General features: G+C 36.7%; 1 protein-coding gene across 2 annotated transcripts; it reads left to right on the plus strand.

The window, feature by feature from the left end:
* Positions 1-943: 943 nt before the first annotated feature.
* LOC145806697 (pumilio homolog 12-like) lies at positions 944-26,120 on the plus strand. 2 transcript variants are annotated; one of them, XM_082904290.1, is made up of 7 exons: positions 944-1,303; positions 2,165-3,918; positions 4,020-4,182; positions 22,232-22,395; positions 23,233-23,491; positions 25,161-25,276; positions 25,363-26,120. In XM_082904290.1, exons 2-6 carry the CDS (start codon positions 2,279-2,281, stop codon positions 25,266-25,268), a joined length of 2,334 nt encoding a protein of 777 aa, XP_082760416.1. In that variant the 5' UTR covers positions 944-1,303; positions 2,165-2,278; the 3' UTR covers positions 25,269-25,276; positions 25,363-26,120. The 2 variants fall into 2 exon arrangements, with proteins under 2 accessions (XP_082760416.1, XP_082760417.1); XM_082904291.1 differs by having other exon boundaries at positions 944-1,014.
* The last annotated feature ends 820 nt before the right edge of the window (positions 26,121-26,940 follow it).

Here is a 26,940-nt window from a genome sequence, read left to right on the forward strand (position 1 = left end):
TTGAGTGTAGAAAATTTATTTAGTAAAGAGTTTTGAAAATAGTTTTGATTTGAGTGGAAAATTGTTGATGTGACATTTGATATTTGATATAAAAATTTACAACTCATACAACTCAAAATTATTTTAATGTACATAAAAAATTTTAAAAATTTCAGAAAATATTTTTTTCGATTATATATCAATTGCCAAAAAAAAAAAAAAATCACTATTCCGATCAACCGGCCGGACGACTGGCCGGACGTCTCGTCCGCCAAAATTTGCAAAAAAAAAAATTCTAAAACGCACGCCTGTCTCAGAGCTCTTTGCAAACTCGTTTCAAACGTCATCCTCAAGAGTGGGCGTAGAATCATATTTCTAAAACACAACCAACGATAGTCTTAAATTTTTAAAATAACTCTCACAATGATATGTTAAAGATATATGTCAAATTCTGATTTGTTACATCCCATTTCTTTTAAAATGAATTTGTTGGTCATGTGTAATCTCTAATATTATTCTTAATTAGGGTTGTTTGGGATGACTTAAATAAGTGTATTTTTTATCTTTTTACGAAAACATATATAAAAAAGTAGAGAAGTAATGTACTTCTTCCGTCCTAAAATATTAGTCTCTTATTCCATTTTTCATTGTCCCAAAATATTAGTCCCTCTTCAAAAATCAAGTACAAAAATAATACAAATTTCCTATTTTGTCCTTCTTTTAAATTAATAAACAATATAAAAAGTACAATTATGACATTGATATTTTCAAAAAATATACTATCAAAAAGATAATTTTAGAAAATTAACTTTTTTCAAATGTAACAATTGTACTCCTAAAAAAAGTTGAATTCCTCAAAAGAGATCATTATTTTGAGACGAAAGGAGTAATAAAAAAATAAAAAAATAAAAAGATAGATTATTTAAAATATAATTAAAGGATGACCAAAAACCAAAAACGTACCAAACAAAAAGAAGCTGAGAAAAGGAAAGAGAGAGAGAGAGAGAGAGAGGGGGGAGGCATGCATGAGTCATGGTAATTGCTTTGCTTTGTAGTTGGGGGTGTGTTGTTTGGTGTTTGTATGTAATGGTCTGGTCATATATGCCAATGCTCTCTTTCTCTCTCTTCACTCCTTTGAATACTTCTCTTTCTCTCTCCTTCTCTACGCCGCCTCTCTCTCTCTCTCTCTCTCTCTCTCTCTCATCTTACTTCCACTGCCTCTGCATTCTTTCCCAAATTTGTTGAAAAAGCTTTTGTTGAATTCACATTATAGCCATGACTTCCTCATCGTTCTGTATCTAGTGCCGCCGTTTCTTTCCGCTCGGTATGTCCTCATCAACGTGGGTTTGCCTTTGTTTCCACATATACATATACTAGTTGAGGATTGATTTTGATTTTGATTTTGATTATTCATGATCTGGGTTTTCGTACATTTGATGAACTGATTCAATTGGTACAAATTTCTTTCCTGGCTTTTCTTTCTTTATAAATCTGAGTTATTTCCATTTTATTGGTTCTGGGTAGCTTTATTTGTCATATTTTTAAAAAAAATTTATTAAAATGTATAACAAGAATAATAATTTTACTTTTAAATTGTGGACGTGGAAATCGAGGAAAGTGGTCTGATGACTAGGATGATGATGACATAGTTGCGAATTGTTAAGTTGGGGATAATGGCATTCATTGTCACTAAAATGTGTTTTCATTGACTGCAAATTCTATATGAATCAAAAAAAAAAAAAAAAAAAAAAAAAAAAAAAAAAAAAGGAAGAAAGAAAATTGACTGCAATCTATGCATTGTATGCAATGAGCCTGCCGTTGTAGAAATATATATCCATAAACATGCTTGCACATACATTCAGATGTTAAGATGTTCAAATTTAACTTCTGGGTTGGGAGATTCTAGAGATTAGTTATGGTCATATAACATTAGATAATGAATCCTCTCTTTATATTTTTTTCTGATCAATTGACATATTATAGAGGTAGGTTGGATGTAATTTTCAAAGGTTTTGGTTCACTGGAATTTCATTAGACACTTTGGTTTCCTCTGAAATCTCTATTTAGAAAGCATTTCTGGGAGTTTTGCAGTTTCAAAATGTGAGTCTTTTACAAATTGGCAATATTTTGGTTAATGGGTTTTGATCAATATTGATTGTATACTGCATTATGGTTGGGTTTTCAGGATACAGATTGTTGTTGCATTGAAGGTCTATTCTTGGGGATCTACATTGCCCAGAATATAGCTTGCTTTGTTTATTTGTGAATAGGGATTCTTTAATTTCCTGGCATTCACCAGATGGAAAAGGGAATTAACCAACTAGAGTTGGATGAATTTGAGGAGCTTCTTGGTGAGATTCCTAATGCTACTTCTGAGGCTCCTCTTTCTGAGGAATCTGGAATCATCAATTCCTTGAAAGACTTTAAAAGGGTGCCTTTGGATGATGGCTTGTCCTTGGAACGCTCCAAGCCTTTATGCGTGGATCCATCAAAAGTGATGCTCAGTGAGAAACTTCAGAACAACGGGAGTTTAGACGAAGGAAAGTTACCTCTGAATAGAATTGAGCAATCACACATCAAGAGGATCCAACAAGAGGAACCAAATCTGCCTGCTGACCAGTTCTTGACCTCTGCATTTGCAGAATTGAGCTTCAATGAAGGGGCAACAACAAAAGCTGAAAGTCCTCCATTGGTTAATTTCAAATCCTTTCAAGATCATACTATTTTGTTAAATGGGCAATACTCAAATGGCTTAAAGAAACTACCTTTTAGTATGGATTCTCGGGCAATGTTTGTCCCCTCTTTCCCATCACAGAATAATTCATCTAGCGGTTTTGAAAGGGTTGATGCAAAGAAAGGTTTCCAAGAAAGTTCAAATTCATTTGAGGTCAGTGTTCAAGAATTCAAGAAGCTGTCAGTTGGTTGTTGCCAAACAATTGAAAATCTTTCTGGCACCATGCCATTCATTCATGCAGTGCACGGTTTTCAGCTCCTAAATGTACCTGTTCACGGAGTGGAGTTTCCGATATTTTCTCACCAACAACAGTACTTTGTCGATTCCCAGTCTCCACTTCCTTATTTACATTCACAACGACTAAGCCAGCCTCATGTTACATGGAGGCCTATGGAAGAGGAGCAGTATTACAACAGAATGCATCAGCAATACCTGTATATGCAACAGCTCAGGAGTCGGCGGTTGGAAGCTCAGTATCCAATTCAAGCAAATAGGAATGTGACAGATAGGCTAATGAATCAGAACTTCAGGCAACCATGTAATGAGAGGACAAATCAAGATGCCGTGTGGAACAAGGCTACAGTTTCAACGAGCATACACCTATCTAATCCTGCCCTTTCCTCCACAGATTTTAACAAAATGCAAGTTTCAGACAAAGTGGGGAGACATAATTTTCCTGAAAAGATTTCAACAAGATCACATGAACAGAATTCTCTCATATCATTCAAATTTGGCTCCTTTGGAGGAAATGAACTACTTGCAGATGTCAACCAGAATGGAAGAGTTCTCTCAAATGGTTACTACCATCAAAGTTTATCCAATTCAAATGCTGCATTCCAGTTAGGTAGTGTGATCTCTAAAGGTTTTCTGCCCAATACTGCTGAGCTGAAACATAATAATTCAAGGCCACTGATGCAGAAGTACAACTCTATTGATGGAATTTCTGGTAGAATATATTTCATGGCAAAGGACCAATATGGGTGCCGCTTTTTGCAAAGGGTATTTACAGAGGGCACCCAAGAAGATATCGAAAAGATTTTTCTGGAGATTATTGTGCATATAGTTGAGCTCATGACAGATCCTTTTGGGAATTACCTTGTCCAGAAGCTGCTTGGAGTGTGTGATGAAGATCAACGGATGCAGATACTTCGTGCAATCACTAGAAAATCTGGGGACCTTGTTAGGATTTCATGTGACATGCATGGGTATGCTCTATCTCTCTCTCTCTCTCTGATCCCTCTTTGTTTTTTTGTTGCAGTTTTCTTGATATTTTCAGCGTCTGCTTAGTTGTTTTTCACATGCACAGGACTCGGGCTGTTCAGAAGGTTATTGAAACCCTTAAGACTCCAGAGCATTTTTCTATGGTTGTCTCCTCACTGAAGCCCGGTATAGTGACCTTGATAAAGAGCATGAATGGCAATCATGTTGCACAACGATGTTTACAGTATTTAATGCCTGAATATAGTGAGGTAAGAAGCATAAACATACATGCATATGTGTGTGTGTGTTTTCTTCAAGTTAAACATGAACGATGTTGCTTATGTGAAAAGTGGTCCAACTTACTCTAAACCAAGCAAGCAAACTCGCGTAGTTCCTCTAAACCAAACAAGCAAACTTGCAGCAGTTGAGAATGCTTGAGTTTAATTGAACTTTGAATTTCTGCTGAAGCTTTGCATTCTTGGGCATCAAATCATGATGTCTTCCATATACATGTAGTTTTGTTGAATTGATTATTGATTGTACCAAGTTCCTCAACCCAAACTAGCTTCCACAGGGGTTGGAGTTGCATTATGAGGAACCCAAAGTTTGATTTCAGATTCCTGTAATGCCAAATATTCTGAAGTTCAATTTATCAAAAAAATAATAAATAATAAATAATAATAATTCTTAACTTCAAGGCTTAAATCTTGATGTAGGTTTAGCTGTCTTTAACCACATATATGCATTTATAGGATATGTCCAAATATCACTTTAGCAAATCATGGGGTATATAGATGGTGTTTCTACGTTTTCCAATAAAAATATAGAAGGGTAAGTGTGTCTTAGTTGATTTCTTTATGTTTTATGAATCATTTCGCTCATGTGAATTTTTTTTAATGAAAGGAAATTGTGTCAAGAACATACGTCTAGAATTTATATTATTTTTATGTGTTCTATGAATTTGAACAAGTATCCAAAATTTGTTTAAAAGTTGGGGAATTCTCTTCTAACTATTTTGTATTTTTGTACTTTTAACTTCATAAAATTTTTATCATTTTATTGTACACAAATTATAACAAGGCCTCAACTTTCACTACTCAAAGAAGCAACGCATAAAGATTTCTTTATATCTTCATCTTTTCTCAAATTAATTATTTTAATAGTTGGAGAATAATACCCTGAACTCAACTAACCTTTGTCCCTATTAATTGGGGTCAGCATCAGCTACATCAATCCATTTTCTCCAATTAATTTTACTCAAAGTCATAGCCTCATATATGTTTAAGTTATTTAAGTCCTTTTTTATGCCTCAAGACATGTTCTCCTTAGCCTTCCTCTATCTATTTTATCATCCTACACATGGATCAAATTACTTCTCCTTAAATGTGCATTAATTGGTCTACAATGCACATGATGATACTGTAAGATTTCTGAATAATAATCTGTCTATTCAATTGTATTGTAAATTGTAATACAAGAATCAATGTTTTTAAAGGCTCAAGGCGCACCAAGGCGCCGAAGGTCTCTTGGGACTTAGGCGCAAAGCGCAAGGAGAGGATGAAATCCAAGCTGAGTAACAACTGTCTAAAAGTGGTCATACTAAGTACAAGGAGATTGCTTCAAACCATAAAGAGCACGCCGAAGATGACAAACCTATCCATAGGAATGTGGAACGCCAGGGGGAGGACGTATGTAGACCTCCTCGGTGAGATAGCCATTAAGAAAAGCATTCTTAACATCCATTTGATAGAGAGGCCAACGGAAGACAGTAGTCATAGAGATCAAAGTACGGATAGCAGTCATCTTGGCAATGGGGGAAAAAGTCTCTGCATATTCAAGACCATACTCCTGTGAGAAACATTTGGCAACCAAGCAAGCTTTGTAGCGCTCCGGAAAACTATCAGAATAAGTCTTGACTTTAGAGACCCATTTGTAACTAACCAGATTCTTGTTAGCAGTAGGCAAAGGAACCAACTCTCAAGTAGTAGTCTTCTACAAGGCAACAACTAATTTATTCCTTTTAAGTGTAGGCAATATAACTATTGCCTTACAACCCCAAGTTCTTTATGGGGGGCTTGGGTATAAGAGATGTGAATAGTTGGAATAAAGCAAGAATTTTAAGACTTTTGTGGGTTATTAGTAAAAAAGATGATTCTTTATAGGTAAAATGGAATCATTCTTAAAATAAAGGACCATTGTTTTTGTGCTATGGAGCTTCCTAAAGATTCTTCTTTGTCTATGAGGAAGATCTTTAAGCTAAGAGAGATTGGGCAGCCTTTAATTCAATATCAAATTGGGAATGGATTGAACACTTTTCTGTGGCTTGATAATTGGCACCCGTTGGGTCCTTTATTGAAACTTTTTGGTAATTCTATTGTTCAAAATATTGGGAGAGTCTTGCTTGCTAAAGCTTCTGCCATTGTGACAGAGCATGGATGGCATTGGCACAGCACAGACAAAGGAATAGGACAGTTCAGCAGGTTACGGCTCTTACCCCTGCTTCTTTTGTGCCTGATATTACTATGGAAAATGCAGTTATTTGGGTTCCTACTCCTAATGGTTCCTATACTGTGAAGTCAGCCTGGGACCCCATTAGACCTAGGAGATCTGAAGTTATCTGGCATGATATTGTTTGGTTTAGAGGACTGGTTCCTAAATGGTCCTTTATTCTATGGTTGGTTTGTCAGTAGAGGCTAACTACTGAGGATAGAATGTTGCAATGGGGAATGTAGGTTGAACCCCTATGTGTGCTATGTAATGCAGTTCAGGAAAGCCATAAGCATGTGTTTTTTAATGTGTTTTTAGCAGTATATACGGGATAATCTGTTAAAGATTTATCAAACCAACAGAGGTGTTTTGGATTGGAGTGAGGAAATTCAGTGGTGCAATGTTCAGGCAAGTCTCAGCGAAGTATGACTCTTTATTTGTCTTTGTCTTGTGCAGTTAACCACATTTGGATTGAAAGAAATAACTGAATTTTTAGGCAAGCTGCTAATCATCTAGAGGTCACCGTTGTTACTTCCACTTGATATATCAGAGCTAGAATTTGTTCTTTGAAGAATATTAGAAGAACTTTTCTTAATTGGCAGAGTTGTATGGATTGGGGAGTTACCCAATCTATCCTCCATATATAGTCAATTTAGAACCTTTTTTTAGGTTGCTGGTTTAGATAGTCTTGAGGGTGTTTGAGGGTATGCCCGTTTGTTCTTTGGCTTGAATAAAATTTAAATTACCCCCCCAAAAAAAAAAAAACCAAGTTCTTAAAGTAACTCAAGTTAGGTTTCTTATTTTTCTAAAGCTCATAAAGAGAAATGTTCTTTCTTTAGAGAGGGATTCTATTAAGTATATGACATGCAGTAAGAAAAGCTTCACCCCGATGAACATAACTTAAACTAGAGTTTGATAACACAGGATTAATCATATCATTTAAGGTCCTATTTTTTCTTTTTGGTACTTCATTTTGTTATGGAATATCAGGTGCAATTGAGTGAAAAATAATACCTCCATTCTCACAAAATTCAGGAAATTGATATTCAACACCTCTATTTGACCCAAGTCTTTTTATTTTAACATTTCATTGATTTCTACTTCTACTTTTGAAACTTTAAATTTCTCCTGAACTTTGTCTTTAGAATGAAAAAGACAAATATGAAAAAATTTCAAAAAATCATCAATAACTAAACTAAACCAAATAAAGCCTTAAGTCTCATTAAATGTGGTCGGCCATATGAATCTTTCTTCTCTACTCAACTCTAGCCAAAGCCATTTCGTTAGTCAAATTAAGGAGGTTCATATCTCTATTTACTACAGTAGCCCACATCAATCTAGGTCATCCCTTTTCCCTAATACTTCTATTCTATCTACTATTATTATATCGCATCTCTTCACTATTTCCTTTGTTGGTCTCCGTTGTATATGACCAAACCATCTCAATCTATTCTCTCTCAACTTATCTTCTATCGGTACTGCTCCTATACATTTTCAAATATACTCCTTCATAATTTATCTTTTCACTCTTGCCACACATCTACCTTAGCATCATCATCTCAGTAACACTCCTCTTATCTACATATTGTTTCTTAGTTGCCCAACATTCTGACCCATACATCGCTGGTCTAATAGCCATTCTATAGAATTTCCCTTTTGGTCTAGTGGGTATTCGTTTATCGCACAGTACCCTACACGCACTTCTTCACTTAAGCCACCCCGTTTTAATTCTATGGACCACATCTACTCTAATCTCTAGGAATGGCAACGGGGTGGGGCGGGGCCGGGGATCACCCTCTCTGTCTCCGATCGCCGATGGCCAAAACTTCCCTGTCCCCGGCCCCGATCCCTAACAGGGAACCTTTCACAGTCCCCATCTCCGTCCCCAACGGGGATCGGGTTTTCCCGACCCCGAAATTCCCCGATCCTCATCAACAGATCAAAAACAAACAGATAAAGCTCATCATCAACAAAAGAGATCAAAAACAAAAAAATTACAGCTCATCATCAAATTACAGATCAAAAAAAAAAATTACAGATCAAAAAATTACAGATCAAAATTTTTTTTATAGATCTAAGCTGATGAGGGCGGCGGAGGAGGGCGGCGGTGGAGATCAGCGGATGAGGAGATCGGAGGAGATCAACGATGGAGATCAACACGAAGCTCTCCAGTGAGAGATCGAGTGAGAGAGTTGAGAGAGTGAGAGATCGGCGATGGAGATCGACACGAAGCTCTCACTGGAGATCGACCAGTGAGAGAGAACGAGAGTTGAGAGAATGAGAGAGAAGAACGAGAGTGAGAGTGAGAGTGAGACCGAGTGAGACCGAGTGAGAGAGTTGAGAGACAGAGAAGAACAAGAGTTGAAAGAGTGAGAGATAAGAACGAGAGTGAGAGTGAGAGTGAGAGTGAGAGTGAGACCAGTGAGAGAGAAGAACGAGAGTGAGACGCACAGGTTTATTATATATATATATATATTATATATAAGGGGTATAAAAGTAATTTTATTTCAGGGAATTTCGGGGACGGGGACGGGGTCGGGGCCGGGGACGGGGCCGGGCCGGGGCTTGAACACTGATCACCGTTCCTGGCCCGAAACAGATCGGGGATTGATTTTCAAATACCGTCTTCTCCCCGTCGGGGGTATTTTTCGGGAAAAAACCGCTAAAATCGGGGTCGGGGTCGGGGATCCCCGTCGGGCTGGTTTCAAATTGCCATCCCTACTAATCTCCCTAGCCGTTGTAATAATCAATCCTAAATAACAAAAATATTCACTCTTAGATAATTATTGGTTCTCAATCTTCACTTCTCCTCTGCTTCCATTGTTATTGTTACTAAAATTACACTCCATGTACTCTGTCTTAGTTCTTCTTGTTCTAAATCTTTTAGATTTAAGTGTTTCTTTCCAAGTCTTCAACTTAGTGTTAACTCCTCTAGTCTCGTCCACTAACACAATATCATTTACAAAAAACATACACCATGGCATATCATCCTGAATATTTCTCGTCAACTCATCCATAACTAAAGCAAAAAGATAAAGAATTAAGGTTTGATCCTTGGTGTAACCCTACAGTAATTGAAAATTCACTTGTCTCTCCAGCAAGCGATTTAATAGTGATCACCACAGCTTTATACATATCCCCAATCACATCAATGTAACCTTTTGTTACCCCTTTCTTCTTTAACTCCCACCAAATTATATCCCAAGGCACTCTATCGTATGCTTTCTCGAGATTGATAAAAATAATATGAATGTCTAATTTCTTTTCTCTATACTTTTCTATTACTCTCCTCAAAAGATAGATCGCTTCCATTGTTAACTTACTAGGCATAAACTCAAATTGATTCTCTGACACCTCTATTATATCTTGCAATCGATGTTTCATCACTCTCTTCCACACTTTGATTATATGACACATTAGCTTGATTCTTTTATAGCTGTTGCAGTTTTGGACATCTCCTTTATTCTTATGGATTGGCACTAAAATATTTTTCCTTCACTCCTTTGGCATTTTTGTAGCCAACAAAATCTTACTAAATAACCTAGTCAAACAAGCAATCCCCTTCTTACCCAAACATTTCGAAACTTCACTAGGGATATCATCGGATTCTAAAACCTTATTTGATTTCATCTTCTTAAGTGCAATTTCCACTTCAAAGTTCTTAATCCTATGATAGAACCTGTAATCCTGGTTTTCCTTATTACTGCCTACTTCCTCTCCTTTTGACCTACCCTCATGTTCCTCCGTGTTCCTCATCAATGAATGTTGTAAAATATTTTCTATCTCCTCCTATGCAAAAGATAAATTAGATTTATGTGGTTTTCTTTCTACTGTCAGGAAATGGCATACAAGTGATTTTAGTTTGCAAGCATACTTTATGTTTTTCAACCATGTTGGAATCATACTAAGGAAATAAATCTAATTTAAACATGTCATTCATTTTCTTAATATTAACTTGCCCTAAACATGCATGCTATAATGAAAGAATATAACAATATAAGTAGAAACGTGTGTATTATTAATATTAAGCTTGAACATGCCTTCATACATTTATCCATTCCCAATAAAAAATACCACCTTTAGAAAGGACAGACTTTTACGACCATACTTATTAAGCAAGCTTCTAGAAACAAGGATACACCTCACTAAGTGATGATTTTTCTTAACATCAGGTACATGATACACCTCACTAGGAGACCTAACTTTTTTTAAAATCCACCATCCACTTACCCTTGATAGCTGCAGTTGAAGAGTTGCTCATATAGAAAATTGTTACATCACTCACTGATTCATTACTGGTGAAGAGATTCTTGTCATTGCAAACATGTCTTGTTGCTCCCAAGTCAATCCAACAATTTCCTACATCCTCAAACATATTCACCTTAGATATTACTGCCACAAATTTATTCTTGGTATCCGACACATATGGTTTCTTCTTGTAAGATTAATGTTTGTTCTCGAAGTGCCCAAGCATGCCACAGTGTCGACAAGAATCTTTCTTCTTTTCTGAGTCTTGATCAGATTGCAAATTGCACTTACACTTTCCTTTGTTAGACCATTTGCAATCCTCCACCATGTGGACCTTGAAAACTTGAGCCCCTTGGACAACCTTATTTTCAAGTAGCATTGACTCTTCCTCCACTCGGAGGTATTAAGCCAATTCTTCAAGAACAAGTATCTTTCTTTTTTGTATTTAAGGCTCTTTTTAAAATCTTTCCAAGAAGGTGACAGTTTGTCTATATATAAAATTGTAACAGACTCATCTATATTCATATTTTGTTTTCTAAATAGACTAAGTGTTGTTTTGGGAAGTGACTATTTTAGTTGGTTTTTTGGCTTTTTACGAAAAGACGTTCAAAAAAGTAGAGAGGAGTTGACATTTTGGTAGTGCCTTTTTGGCTCTTTAACTATTTTAGGTTGTTCCCAAAACAACCCTAAGAATATGTGTATCTCATGCAATTGTTCCATGATAGGTTTATAATCAACCATAACTTGAAACATACAATTACTAACAAGAGATTTCTTACTGCATCTTCGGATAAGTATTTGGACTCTAGTATCCTACACAGTTCATTTGCCGTTTCCACTTGTTGGTACATATCGAATAGCAAATCTAACAACACATTCAGAATATGTCCTTTACAGATGTTGTCATCATTTTCCCACTAGGTCCTGGTCTGAGTTTGAGCCACCGTCTCTTTCAACATATAGACCATGTTGAGAGTGGTGAGTTGAGTTTCTTTTACCAACGCTTGAAATTGCCTCCATCAAAATGGTCTAACTTCATGAAATCTTGAGTCATTTGTTGGAGTGATCTTGCCATAATATTGTCTTTAGATTGTTGAAAAATTGATCTTCAACTCTAGTATGTTTGAGAGCCTTTAATGGATTGACAGAAATTGCTTCAAGTCACATTATTGAGTCGCTTTCTAAAGACAATATTTACCTCAACAGAAAGAGTGCACCGAGTTGTAGCAAACTTGCCTCCAAGAAACAATGAAGTTGGATCTAATGACCGTCTACTTGTGGTTGCATATACCAAAGTAGACCAATATACTCTTGATACAATCAAGAGAACTAAGACACAGTTATTCAAGTCTGCAGGAAATGAATACAAGAAAATAGCAAAACAAAAAACTATTTTGGGGGCAAGAGAGAGGAAAGGAGGGAGGGGAAGAGAGATACAGAGTAGAATTGAATTGAATTGCAGAATATTTCTAAATTTTGGGATGTACAAAATGGCATTCACCTTTAGACCAATGCGCATCCATTTGTACATGTGTCTTTTACTAGCATCAATTTGGATTCAATTGAGGCCGTTCCATCGCATGCGGACTCGATTAATGGCTATGATAATAACTTGATCCGTTCAGACATGACCGCTAAGCAATTACTAATTGTTGATTGTTTGATCAATGGTTAGACTTGTCTGTTGGCCACCTAGATGCCACGACAGTGCATGTGAGGCATCCCCTTGTTGAAGTGGGAAAGGAAAATGACGCCTCAATACGCCTCAATACGCCTCAATATTTTCAGACATGACTTCCGACATGGCTATGACGGTTTTAGGGCTGCTGTGTTTTTTGTAGCTCTGATACCAACTTAGAAAATATGAGGAAGAAGAACTCCGAAAATATGATGAAGAAGGAATATATTTCTGTTATATTCAAAACTTCTTATTTTACAAGACCAAATGACACTCCTTATATAGGAGATATTACAAACATCATTATAACCCATTATATGCCACTTACATATTATATATTACCACTATCTACCACTATCATATTATATACATGCCACTATCTACCACCAACACCACTATCATATTCTATACATGCCACTATCTACCACCAACACCACTATCATATTCTATACATGCCACTATCTACCACCAACACCACTATCATATGCCACTATCTTATTATATGCATTAACACAAATTTCCAGCACTCCCCCTCAAGCTGGTTTGAAGATATCTTCCATAGCCAGCTTGCTAGTCAGCTTATCAAATTGCTTCTTGTGTAGTCCCTTCGTTAGCACATCAGCTAATTGTTCACCTGTTGGAAGGTAGGTCATACAGATTATGCCAGCATTGATTTTCTCCTTGATGAAATGTTTATCCACTTCTATATGTTTTGTGCGATCATGTAGAACTGGATTATGAGCTATAGATATAGCTGCTTTGTTGTCACAATAGACCTTCATAGGTGTCGGGTGAGAAAGTTTTAATTCTTCAAGAATTCTTTTAATCCACATTACTTCACAGATTCCATGGGCAACAGCTCTGAACTCTGCTTCTGCACTACTTCTAGCTACCACATTCTGTTTTTTACTCCGCCATGTAACTAGGTTCCCACCTACAAAGGAGCAGTATCCGGATGTTGATCTCCTGTCTGTAACACTTCCTGCCCAGTCTGCATCTGTGTATACTTCAACTTGAAGATGTCCATGTTTCTTGAACAGTAAGCCTCTCCCTGGAGTTCCTTTCAAATATCTTAAGATCTTATAAACGGCCTCAAAGTGCTCTGCCCCTGGTGAGTGCATGAACTGACTTACCATGCTGACTGCAAAGGCAATATCAGGCCGCGTATGAGACAAGTAAATCAATTTCCCGACAAGTCGCTGATATTGTTCCCTCTCTTTGACTTCTTCAGCCTTAGCAGCTTGTAACTTCAAGTTAGGCTCGATCGGAGTCTCCACCATCTTACAACCAAGCATACCTGTTTCTCCAAGGAGATCAAGAACATATTTTCTCTGATTAATGAATATACCTTCCTTGGATCTTGCAAATTCCATTCCGAGGAAATACTTGAGGGCTCCCAGATCCTTAATGTGAAATTCTTTTGCGAGTTTCTCTTTGAGGGCTGCTAACTCTGCTTCATCATTACCAGTTAAAATGATGTCATCAACATAAACAATCAAAATTGCAATTTTACTGTTTTTTGAATGTTTATAAAATATTGTGTGATCTGCTTGACTCTGCGAGAAGCCACAACTGATAACTGCCTTCCCAAAGCGTTCAAACCATGCTCTTGGTGATTGTTTGAGTCCGTATAATGACTTGTTCAATCTGCATACTCTGTCGCTTCCAAGTCTCTGCTCAAATCCCGGCTGTAGGCTCATGAACACCTCCTCTTCAAGATCACCATTGAGAAATGCATTTTTAATGTCAAGTTGATGTAGAGGCCAATCTGAATTTACTGCAAGAGATAACAGTACTCTGATGGAATTTATTTTAGCAACAGGAGCAAACGTCTCCTGATAGTCGATCCCATAAGTTTGAGTAAAGCCTTTAGCCACCAGTCTCGCCTTGTATCTCTCAACGCTTCCATCTGCGTTACATTTTATCGTAAACACCCATTTACACCCAACTGTTTTCTTGTCTTTGGGTAGATCAACTATCTCCCAAGTACCACTTCTCCTTAAAGCATTCATCTCCTCCATGACTGCTAATTTCCAATTCGGATCATCCAATGCTTCCTGTATATTCCTTGGAACAAACAAGTGTGAAATCCTAGATGTGAAAGCTCTATGGTTTTTAGACAGTCTTTGATAGGAGAGGTAATTTGCAATAGGATGTTTAATGCAATTTCGGACACCTTTCCTAATTGCTATAGGAACATCAAGGTCGGAAATAGAAGGAATAGGATTACCTAAAATTTCGATGCCAGAAGTCGGGTGGATATTCGGGTCATTAGGATGGACATTCGGGTCATTATTCCTCAGATGAAATCGCTTCCTAGTATAAACCTGAAGCTCAGGATTTAGATCATTTTGTAGTACTTCTCCCCCTAAACAAGAATCTTCTTGACTAGGCATCATAGAACTTGGTTCTCCTAAGTGATCATTATCAGACAGATGTGGTTTTTGTGTAGGATAAATGACATTGGGGAGCGGGATAGAAATATCCCAAAAACGGTCTTCTACTCCACTTGTCTCCCCCTGAAGAGAAGTGTTGGGGAAATAGGATTTTGTTTCCACAAATGACACATCCATACTCACATGAAATTTCTTGGTTTGAGGGTCGAAACACTTATACCCCTTTTTATTTGAGGAATAACCCAAAAAAACACATTTTATAGCACGGGGGTCAAGTTTTGAACGAAATTGACTAGGAACATGAACATAGGCAGTACATCCAAAAACTTTGGCGGGTAAATCAGAAAACAACCTCGTGTCAGGAAAAAAAGTTTTGAGACAATCGAAAGGCGTTTTGTATGTTAACACCTTTGTAGGCATCCTGTTTATCAAATAAGAGGCTGTTAAAATTGCTTCACCCCATAAATATTTAGGAACATGCATGTAAAACATTATAGCACGTGCTACTTCAAGTAGATGTTTATTTTTTCGTTCTGCAATGCCATTTTGTTGAGGGGTATCCCGACATGTAGATTGATGAAAAATTCCCTTTTTTTCCAAAAACTCACCCAACTGCTCATTGAAATATTCTGTTCCATTATCAGAATGTAAAATACCAATTTTGGTTTGAAATTGGTTTTCAATCATATTGTAAAAATTTGTGAATAAATTTTTCACGTCAGATTTTTTATTCATCAAATAAATCCAACATAAGCGGGTATGGTCATCAATAAATGTAACAAACCATCTTTTACCAGAAAGAGTAGTGATTTTAGAAGGGCCCCAAACATCACTATGAATCAAATAAAAAGGTTTGGAAGCCTGGTAAGGTTTTGGCAAATAAGTAGAGCGATGAAATTTTGCAAAAATGCAACTTTCACAATGAAAAGAAGAACAATCAATCCCTTTAAATAATTCTGGAAATAAATGTTTCAGATAAAGAAAACTAGGATGTCCTAGCCTATAGTGCCATAGCATTATTTTTTCTCGAACAAAGATTGAACTAGTACTATTAAAGCTCTGAGCTTTTTTATTACTAACAGGTACTTCATCAAAGTAGTAAAGACCTTCAAGCATCCTAGCACGCCCAATCATCATCCCCGAGTTCTGGTCCTGAAATTCACAATGGGATTCAAAAAATGTAACACGACAATTAGAATCCTTAGATAGTTTACTGACAGACAAAAGGTTACAGGCTAAGTTGGGGACGTGAAGAACAGCATTGAGATTAATTTTCTCAGTTAGTTTAATAAATCCTTTTCCTGCAATAGGTGAAAAACTACCATCGACTATTCTGATTTTGTCATGACCGGAACAAGGGAAATAGGTACTAAATAAATGGGAAAAACTAGTCATGTGATCGGAGGCACCGGAATCTATGATCCACGGAGAGAAGTTTAGGCAAGAGAAGGCTTTAGGATTTCTACCTGTTTGTGCCAACAAAACACTAGGAGTACCGGATGAGGAGTTGGATTTTATCAGCTTTAAGAGTTGATCAATCTGCTCTTTGTTGAAGGGACCTGAATCGGCTTCATTAGCGGTAGGAAAGCCACGATTCTTCTCTCCTTGTTTGCTGCTTTTCCAGTTGACAGGTTTGCCATGGATCTTCCAACACGTTTCACGTGTATGGCGAGGCTTGTTGCAAAAATCACACCAGACCCGTGGCTTATCATCAAACCTGCGCTGGTAATTTGCAGCCTTGTTGGCCGCAGCATCGCTAATTAAAGCAAAAATTTCAATTGATTCACCAGTACCTTTTTTCTTAAGCATGACGCTCCTTCGGCTCTCTTCCCTTCTGACTTCGGCAAATACTTCGCCAATGGATGGGAGAGGAGGTCTGCCAATAATTCTTCCTCGCACTTCATCGAACTCAATGTTGAGGCCGGCAAGAAACTTGTAAATACGGCTGTCTTCCACAGTTTTCTTGTGGTGGTTGCAGTCGTCAACCGATTTCCATTCGTATGTGTTGAAGATGTCAAGATCCTGCCACAACCTTTTCAACGAATTGAAATATTTGGTGACGGAATCATCTCCTTGACGAATCTCTCCCAACTTCAAAGTTAATTCGAAAACTTGAGATTGATTTCCTAGGTCAGAATACATCTGACTAACATTATCCCACAATTCTTGTGCAGTAAGATAGCACATGTAATTAGAGCTTATATCCTCCTCCATGGAATTGACCAACCATGTCATAACCATGGAGTTTTCAGCGTTCCAACTGTCGAACAGCGGATCATTAACAGCAGGAGCCTTCTTGTCACCAGTGATGTAACCGATCTTTCCTTGCCCACGGATATACATCCGGACAGATTGTGACCAGCGGAGAAAATTATCACCATTTAGGCGGATGGTGGTGATTTGGACAGAGTGAGAGTTTGATGTTTTCAACGGAATGGCAGCGGCAGGGGTTGAAGTGGTTTCGGACGTGACTTCCGACATGGCTATGACGGTTTTAGGGCTGCTGTGTTTTTTGTAGCTCTGATACCAACTTAGAAAATATGAGGAAGAAGAACTCCGAAAATATGAGGAAGAAGGAATATATTTCTGTTATATTCAAAACTTCTTATTTTACAAGACCAAATGACACTCCTTATATAAGAGATATTACAAACATCATTATAACCCATTATATGCCACTTACATATTATATATTACCACTATCTACCACTATCATATTATATACATGCCACTATCTACCACCAACACCACTATCATATTCTATACATGCCACTATCTACCACCAACACCACTATCATATTCTATACATGCCACTATCTACCACCAACACCACTATCATATGCCACTATCTTATTATATGCATTAACACAAATTTCCAGCAGAGTACATGCAAAGTGCAATATGCGCCATTGAAGTCCCATATTGTGCCACACAGTGCACTGTCCGCGCTACATGCACGTATGCTTGTGCAAATGGTGAGTTGCACCGTCCTTACGGTGCAGGTGCATGCACACTAACATCCTTCACATTTCTCTATTCAAGAGAAATAAGGATGATTTGAAACACCCAAACCAAATCAAGTCTTAAATCCCATCAAATAGAGTCAGCTACATAAATCCTTCTTCTCCACTCAACTCTATCAAAGGTCACTTGGTCAGTCAAATTAAGGAGATTCATATCTCTATTTACTACACTAGTTCACGTCAATCTAAGTTTGCCTTTTCCCCTAACACTTCCCTCTTCACTGTATCGCATCTCTTCACTACTGTCTCTGTTGGTCTCCGTTGTATATGACCTAACCATCTCAATCTATTCTCTCTCAGCTTATCTTCTATCGGTGCTATTCCTACCCATACATGAATATACTCATTCCTAACTCTTTCTTTTCTAATTTTGTCACACATTCACCTTAGCATCCTCATCTCAGCAACACTCACCTTATCTACATGTTTTTTAGTTGTCCAACATTCCGTCCGATACAACATTGCTAGTCTAATAGCCATTTCTTTTTAATCTAGTGGCTACTCGTTTATCGCACAGTACCCGAGACGCACTCCTCCACTTAAGCCACCCCGCCTTAATTTTATAGATCACATCTGCTCCAATCTCCCCAACTGTTGTGATAATTGATCATAAATAACGAAAAAGTTCACACTTAGGTAGTTCTTAATTCTCAATCTTCACTTCTCCTCTGTTTTTATTGTTACTATTACTAAAATTACACTCCATATACTCTGTCTTAATTGTGCTTATCCTAAATCCTTTAGATTCAAGTGTTTCTCTCCAAGTCTCTAACTTAGCGTTAACCCCTTCTCTATTCTCATTTACTAACATGATATCATCTGCAAAAAGCATACACCATGGCACATCATCTTGAATTTTTTTCGTCAACTCATTTATAACTAAAGCAAAAGGATAAGGATTTAAGGCCGATCCTTGGTGTAACCCCCATAGTAATTGGAAATTTACTTGTCTCTCCGGCCGGCAATCTAATAGTGGTCACCACACCTTCATGCATGTCCTTAATCACATCAATGTATTCTTTTGTTATCCTTTTTTTCTCTAACACTCACCAGATTATGTCCCGAGGTACTCTATCATATGCTTTCTCAAGATTGATGAAAACCATATGAATGTCTCTTTTCTTCCCTCTATACTTCTTTATTACTCTCTCCATTATTGACCTACCAGGCATAAATCCTTATCTGACACCTCTGTTATATCTTGCAATCAATGTTCCATCACTCTCTCCCACACTTTCATTATATGACACATCAGTTTGATTCCTCTATAGTTGTTACAATTCTGGACATCTCTTTTATTTTTATGAATTGGCACTAAAATACTCTTCCTCCACTCTTCTGGCATTTTCCTAGTTAACAAAATCTTACTAAATAACCTAGTCAACCAAATAACTCCATTCTTATCCAAACATTTCCAAGCTTCAACAAGGATATCATCAGGTCCTAAAGCCTTATTCGATTTCATTTTCTTAAGCGCAATCTCTACTTCAAAGTTCCTAATTCTATAATAGAACCTGTAGTCTTTGTTTTCTTTATTACTACTTCCTCCCCTTTTGCCATTCCTCTATGTTCCTTATCTAACAACTTCTCAAAATAGTTCTTCCACCTCTCCTTAATCTCTTCATCCTTCACCAACACCTTAGGGGCCTCACTCTTGATGCACTGAACCTAATTAAAATGTCTTGTTTTCCTCTCTCTTATCTTAGCAAGTTTGTATATTCTCTTCTCTCCCTCCTTACTATCTAGTTTAGTGTATAGGTCATCATAGGCTTTCAACTTAGCATCTCTCACTACTTTTTTGACCTCCTTATTAGCCAATTTGTAGCTCTCAAGGTCAGTTCTATCATTGTGCCACTTTTTAAAGCACTCTTTTTTCGTCTTGAAAACCCCCAATAGAGCGTAGCTATGGGATTAATAAACACCTAGGTGATATAGCTACAGGGATAAGAGGGTTCAGTTGGAATGATCTGAGGATGCCTTGATAAATGATATTATGCATTTCTGCTCGGTAGAAATAACTGGTGGAGTAAGGGTAAAAGTCAAATAAAGATGTTACAGTTTGCATGAAATGTGAAGTCCACCAGATTATTTCTTATCTTTATGGTTTATATTGAAACTGAATATGTGCTAATACGCAGTTGTTTGTTTCCTCCGACATTGTTGCTTTATTTTTATTTTTTTTGTTCTATCTCTGGCATACTTGTTAGCATGAGTTAACATCACTTCATTTGTGTGTTTCTTGTCTGGTGGTATTGACTTCTTTACAAACTCTCAGGATAGCTCTTTTGTTTGATATCTTCGTTGCATAACCACAAACATGCCATGAAATGGACACGCTGACAGGGTAAATTCTAAAAGATTAGGACATGAGCACGACATGTAAGAAAATATATAGTTTATTAGATATCTAAATATTTGGTTCTACCATTGCAAAAGGTGACTGCAGCTATATATGTATCAAGTAATCCGGTGGAATTTATTGTGTAAACATGTGGTATGGAAAGTGTTGGTTCTATCTAGCCATAAGCTGGTTGTATCAACTAATGGCAAAAGCACGGAACATATTAGATTTCAGAATTCTAGTGCATTTAGGCACAACTGATAAGTTGAATTAAGCCACCGTGATTGAATTGAATCTAAGCATTAGAATGATGAAATTACTGTGTATAATGCATAAATCAATTTTAGTCACTCAAGGGATGAAGATTCTAATGCCTCATATTTGAAGTCTAATGACGACTTCATTCTTTTAAGCTATGAGTGAATTTTCTCCCCAAGATAAGAATCTCTGCGGAGTATCTATTTGTGTGTTCATGCATTATGGAGTGTAAAGCTTCCTTCTTTGTGATTTCTAGACACTTCTACACTGACTTATATGTTAAAATCCACCTACTCTCCACCTACTTCACCCACTTAAACCTACTCCACTAAACCTAACCCACTACACCACTACCACCTCACCTACTCCACTAAACCTAACCCACTACACCACTACCACCTCCACTTCACCTACTCCTTACCTACTACACACTCACCCTCTTCTATATATAGGAATCATGAATCATTGTAATAGATATCAATATATCAATCAATAATAATACATACAATTTATTCTCTCTCTTTCTCTATACAGTCCGACATGACCCCATAAACTGTCTTCTACAAACGGTCCGACATGACCCCATAAACTGTTTTTCTACAACGGTCCGACATGACCCCATAAACTGTCTTCTACAGCGGTCTGACACCGCCATCCAGTGTCCTCTACACCATTATGACACCACCATACAGTGTCCTCTACAACGTTATGACACCCCCATACAGTGTCCTCTACAACGTTATGACACCACCATTCAGTGTCTTCACCAACGGTCTGACACGACCATACAGTGTCTCCTATCCTTTTTTATTTTTATGTATTTTCTTGTTTTGTTACTCTCTCCAAACTCAAGTTGGTTAGTTCCTATCCCCCTTGAGTTTGCGGGGGGCTGTTAAAATCCACCTACTCTCCACCTACTTCACCCACTTAAACCTACTCCACTAAACCTAACCCACTACACCACTACCACCTCACCTACTCCACTAAACCTAACCCACTACACCACTACCACCTCCACTTCACCTACTCCTTACCTACTACACACTCACCCTCTTCTATATATAGGAATCATGAATCATTGTAATAGATATCAATATATCAATCAATAATAATACATACAATTTATTCTCTCTCTTTCTCTATACAGTCCGACATGACCCCATAAACTGTCTTCTACAAACGGTCCGACATGACCCCATAAACTGTTTTTCTACAACGGTCCGACATGACCCCATAAACTGTCTTCTACAGCGGTCTGACACCGCCATCCAGTGTCCTCTACACCATTATGACACCACCATACAGTGTCCTCTACAACGTTATGACACCCCCATACAGTGTCCTCTACAACGTTATGACACCACCATTCAGTGTCTTCACCAACGGTCTGACACGACCATACAGTGTCTCCTATCCTTTTTTATTTTTATGTATTTTCTTGTTTTGTTACTCTCTCCAAACTCAAGTTGGTTAGTTCCTATCCCCCTTGAGTTTGCGGGGGGCTGTTAAAATCCACCTACTCTCCACCTACTTCAGCCACTTAAACCTACTCCACTAAACCTAACCCACTACACCACTACCACCTCACCTACTCCACTAAACCTAACCCACTACACCACTACCACCTCCACTTCACCTACTCCTTACCTACTACACACTCACCCTCTTCTATATATAGGAATCATGAATCATTGTAATAGATATCAATATATCAATCAATAATAATACATACAATTTATTCTCTCTCTTTCTCTATACATTATTTCTTACATTATATATGTTCTACAGTTCACTAATTGATACAAGTTGAACCTTTTATGGTATTACTTTTATCATTAATCAATGAAAAACAATTTTGTGACATCACTGATGATGGTCTTTCTGCAGTTCCTTTTTGAAGCTGTGATTTCTAATTTTGTTGAACTAGCAACAGACCGTCATGGCTGTTGTGTGCTTCAAAAGTGCCTTAGCCATTCTGATGGTGACCAAAGGCGTCGTTTGATTTGCGAGATCACTTCAAATGCTCTAACTCTTTCCCAAGATCAATTTGGGTATTTTTTTTTTTTCTTTTTCCATGTTTTGTAAGTTCTTTATTATAGTTTTTTCCTTAATTTTTTTCGGGATGGGTGATATGTCTTTAAACATATTTTCATAAGAAACATTTTGAGATGTTTGCCATTGATTTAACAAGCATTACAGCCTTCTATTAGCAGGATGGCAGAATGATGCCCAATGCAAATAGTTACAAGATTTTATTAGTCAGGTTCAGTACCTTCAGCAATGTCAAGTTGTAAAATTGTTCCCTTTAATGTTATTTGCTTGTAGACAAGAAAATTGGTTACAATGATGCTTGAGTTATTGCTAGAAAACCATATACTTTAAGAAGCTTATTATGCATAAATAGATTACTGTTTGTGGGTTTTGGAATTGAAAACCTTAGTTGATTTATCAGATATTTGTGGGCAACATATTAACAGTTCATATTAAATAAGGTATCACAACTCAACTGCATTCTTGTTAAGGTTATAACAATGTTAAAGTTTAAGTTAACGTGCTACAACAGAAATTTAATTTCAGTATATATATGTCATCTGTTAGGTTTTTTTTACTTTCTTAATCAGCTACTCATTATGTCGTTATCACCGATGATGTACCCAGTGGTCCTAACTAATGGGGGACTTCACACCCTGTGCTTACAGTTTGAGGGTTAACTGTATTTGACTCTTGACTCAGGAAATATTTTTGGTATAGGATTTGTTCAAAGAATGAGGAGACCAAACAATTTATTTCATTTCTTGTTGAATGAACTACAATATTTTTCAATAGGTATTTTGTATCCATCTTTGCATCTTTATGTTTTGCTTAGAATTTGGATTTCAATCTTACAGGAATTATGTTGTGCAATTTGTGTTTGAAATTGAAGATCCATGGGCAACAGTTGATATTCTTGACCAGCTGGAGGGTGACTATGGGGACCTGTCCATGCAGAAATATAGCAGTAATGTGGTTGAAAAATGCCTGAAATATGCAGGAGAGGAAAGCCAATCTTGTATTATTCACGAGTTGATAAATAATCGTCGTTTAGATCAAATCATGCAAGACCCCTACGGAAATTATGTTATCCAAGCAGCGTTAAATCATTCGAAGGTTAGAAATTTCCTCCTCTGAAAGTGCTATCTTCGTCTAGGTGTCTGTTTTCTCTCTCTCTCATCTATATCTTTTGAGTGCTAGCAAAGATCATCACTTTGTAATCGTCCATCATATATAATCTAGGTTCATTAATATCTGTAAGTATATATGTTTTATGCATATAATTTTACAATGGCCACCTCTTAATGTACCCATTGCCCAAATATTGTCGTGATCCAACTGTTTTAGTTGTTTGTTTTAACCCATCTCCTGGGTGGCTTAGACATAAGCGAGTACTACTACAGGAAGCAGTTACAGAGATAAAAGCTGGAATCAAGTTAGAAAAACAAAAATGATATTGAAAAAACAAAATAATAGTAAGATTTGGGATGATTTGTAAAGACAAAATTTCCCATTTAAAAAAACTATTACTGTGCTATAGATCTCAATATTTCATATCATTTTTTAAGTTTCGGTTTACAGTGGTTTGGAACTCTGTTTTATTGAATTTGGAGAGGCCTTGATGTGGAATGTGTGTGCACCATTGACGTTTTAAATGTCAAGTTAGGGCAGCAGAAGACATGGAAATCAGGATCACTTTAGTAAAAAGCATCTGGTATTTGTGGTCTAGGCTAGGTTAAGTTCAGCCTATGAAGCATGGGTTCTTGGACAAACATGGTGTACCCGTTCCGGGTACTTACCAAGTACTGGTACTTCGTATGATATTTCTGTATATGTATCGGGTACACGAAACATATATCCCAATTTTTCCTTTTAATTTTTGCTGTACCGCAGACGTACCTGCTATATATTCAACCCATACCTCAGTCGAAATACAGGGATAAAATTAGTTTCATTGGACTTTTTATTTTTATTTTTATGGTTCTTAAGCTTAGCATGATTTTAAAATTTAGCTATGGCTTGTAAATTATTTAATATAATGACATTTAATTTTGATTTATACCTTTACTTTTGGCATTAAATGTGACTTGAAGGTTGGAGCATAACGAACTAAATCATTAAACTAATTTTTTCAATACTCCAAATTAAAGATAAATATTTTTCTACAAACATACCCAACTGTATCAATACCCTACTATTTTTATATTTTACTATATCGACATACCCGTATCGTGCGGGCTTTATAGAGTTCAGCTATGAATGTAATAAAACAAATTACTAGAAAGATTTTCAGATTCACCCCTTGAGTGTTCATCTAGGAAACAAATTGTTTTGAATCTGTTCAGACAAGAATCCTACGCAGGTCTTGTGGGTCAACTTTTTTCTTTTTTCTTTTTTTTTTTTCCTTATATATTATCTATCTATATATATAAGATCTGGCCTCTGAGCATCTTACTGCTACATGGAATTCTAAAACGTGTTCAATTTAATGCACATGGTGGAAAAATCATGACATGGAATGCCTGTGAACCATTCTATTCTATGATCCTTAGAAACCTGCTCCCACATCGGTGTCATAAAATATAGAATGAAATAATGTTGAATTTATATATTTAGTAGCAGCAATTAGCTGTGTATTTCATTATTACATTTCCTTACAGCATGTTCTTGGGATATTACTAATTTGCCACTAATAAAGAGGTCAAGGTAAGATTTATGGATTCAATGAAGACAAATATTTTCATTTGTAATGTGGATGACATATATATGTTCTCTTGTTGAGTAGGGAAGTCTTCATGCTGCATTGGTGGAGGCCATAAGGCCTCATGTTCCTGTGCTCCGGACCAGCCCATATGGGAAGAAAGTCCTTTCAAGCAATGGTCTCAAAAAATAACCCCTGGGGTATGATCAATTATAGCTACAACAGTATCTCTTTCTTAGGCCAAAAGTATCGAATTTAAATTGTGGTATTTTCTGAATTTTTGCAGGGTAGGGTACTGAATGTTTCCTCTAATGCTATGAATTTTGTAATAAACAAAGGATGAGGAGCTCTGAACCCAGCCTTTACAGCCTGATCTCGAGATTTTCAAGCTTTGTACTTTAGGAGGAGAAGTTTAATGGTTAGAGCAAACTTTTACATCTCATCTGAAAAGATGAAAGGTGACTTTTCAATTTAATTTAATTGTAAAGTCCAGCCCACACTTCTTAAAACTCAAGTGTTAAACAGAGGGAAACTGGAGTCTTATAACCAGCACAGATTGGGCAATTCCAAGTGATGTGAGACACATTCTAACACACCTTCCTAGACCACAATATATAGTAGCCAGATAAACGGCACACCAATCACAAGCCCAACCAACTGGTGTGGCGTTTGTCTGGTTACTGTATGTTGTGGTTCAGGAGAGTGTGTTAAAATGTTTATCACATCGCCTGAAGCTGCCCAATCTATGCTGGTTATAAGGTTTCAATTTTCGTCTCATTAATATCTGGGTTTTAAGAAGAAATGTAAGCTGAACCTTTCAATTTCAAATTAATTTCCATTTTGACTATCAGAGAAAATTTGACATAATATTCACGTGTTTGTAGATTTTTTTTTCTTTTCTATTCTTTTCTTCTTCTGTTTTTTTCGGTTGGCATAGAAATAAAGAAATTCAAAGTGAAGAGTTGGGAAGTTGTAATTTGCCCACGCTTTTTTAATCAAACATCTTGGCCTCTTTGGGGTGGTTGCAGGATGTCCGTTGAATTACTTGGTTTTAGTCATTTTGTGCGATAATGTATTTAAAAGAGCCGTGATGAACTTTTGTTTATGTTGTCTTATATTATATTATGTATATATATATATACATGGCTCTATTTGTTAAAGTTGCATCATTCATTAACACATTCAATTTTTCTTGTTTAGTAAACCATAAATTTTTTTTTTGGATGATGTTCTTTTATAATTGCAACAAAATAATTAGTATTTTTCAACTGATACGAGTAGGATAACTAATAAAATTTGTCCGAATGGCGCCGTAAGTAACTCTTGCAATATTTTGAGGATTATGGAAACAAATCTATTTGAATATCTTGGCTATCTACAAGTACAGCTACTCCCTGAATTATAATCTTCATCCATTGAGATCCTCATCATGCCGCCTCATTTTTCTTGTGTTTTTAAAAATGGATTATTATGTTTGGTGTGAATGCATGTTTATACTTCAAAACTAATAACATCAGAATGGTGTAAAGGATTAGAATAATGTTTTAGCGGTCAAAATCGATGGATTAGAATGTTGAATTAGTAATGAGTTTGCATTTAAATTAATGTCTTTGATTTGTCTGATCAAATTTTTTATTTTTTCTTAGTGATTGTAATTTGGATTATCCCCAACCATGTCTAAGGTCCAATTCGTATATGTTATATTTACAACTATTCAAGGAGAGACTTGCAATGGGAAAAAGTTCTACGTGTCGAATGAGGGGGAGAAATGTGATTGCATTGCCATTGAATGAGAGAAATACTAGTTACAATTGGGTGTAACTTGTATTTTTGGGTAAGTCATTTTAATGTTGAATGAGAAAAA

Source organism: Camellia sinensis, chromosome 14 (assembly GCF_055761805.1).
Source record: "Camellia sinensis isolate YWXY chromosome 14, ASM5576180v1, whole genome shotgun sequence".
NCBI classification, from domain to species: Eukaryota; Viridiplantae; Streptophyta; class Magnoliopsida; order Ericales; family Theaceae; genus Camellia; species Camellia sinensis.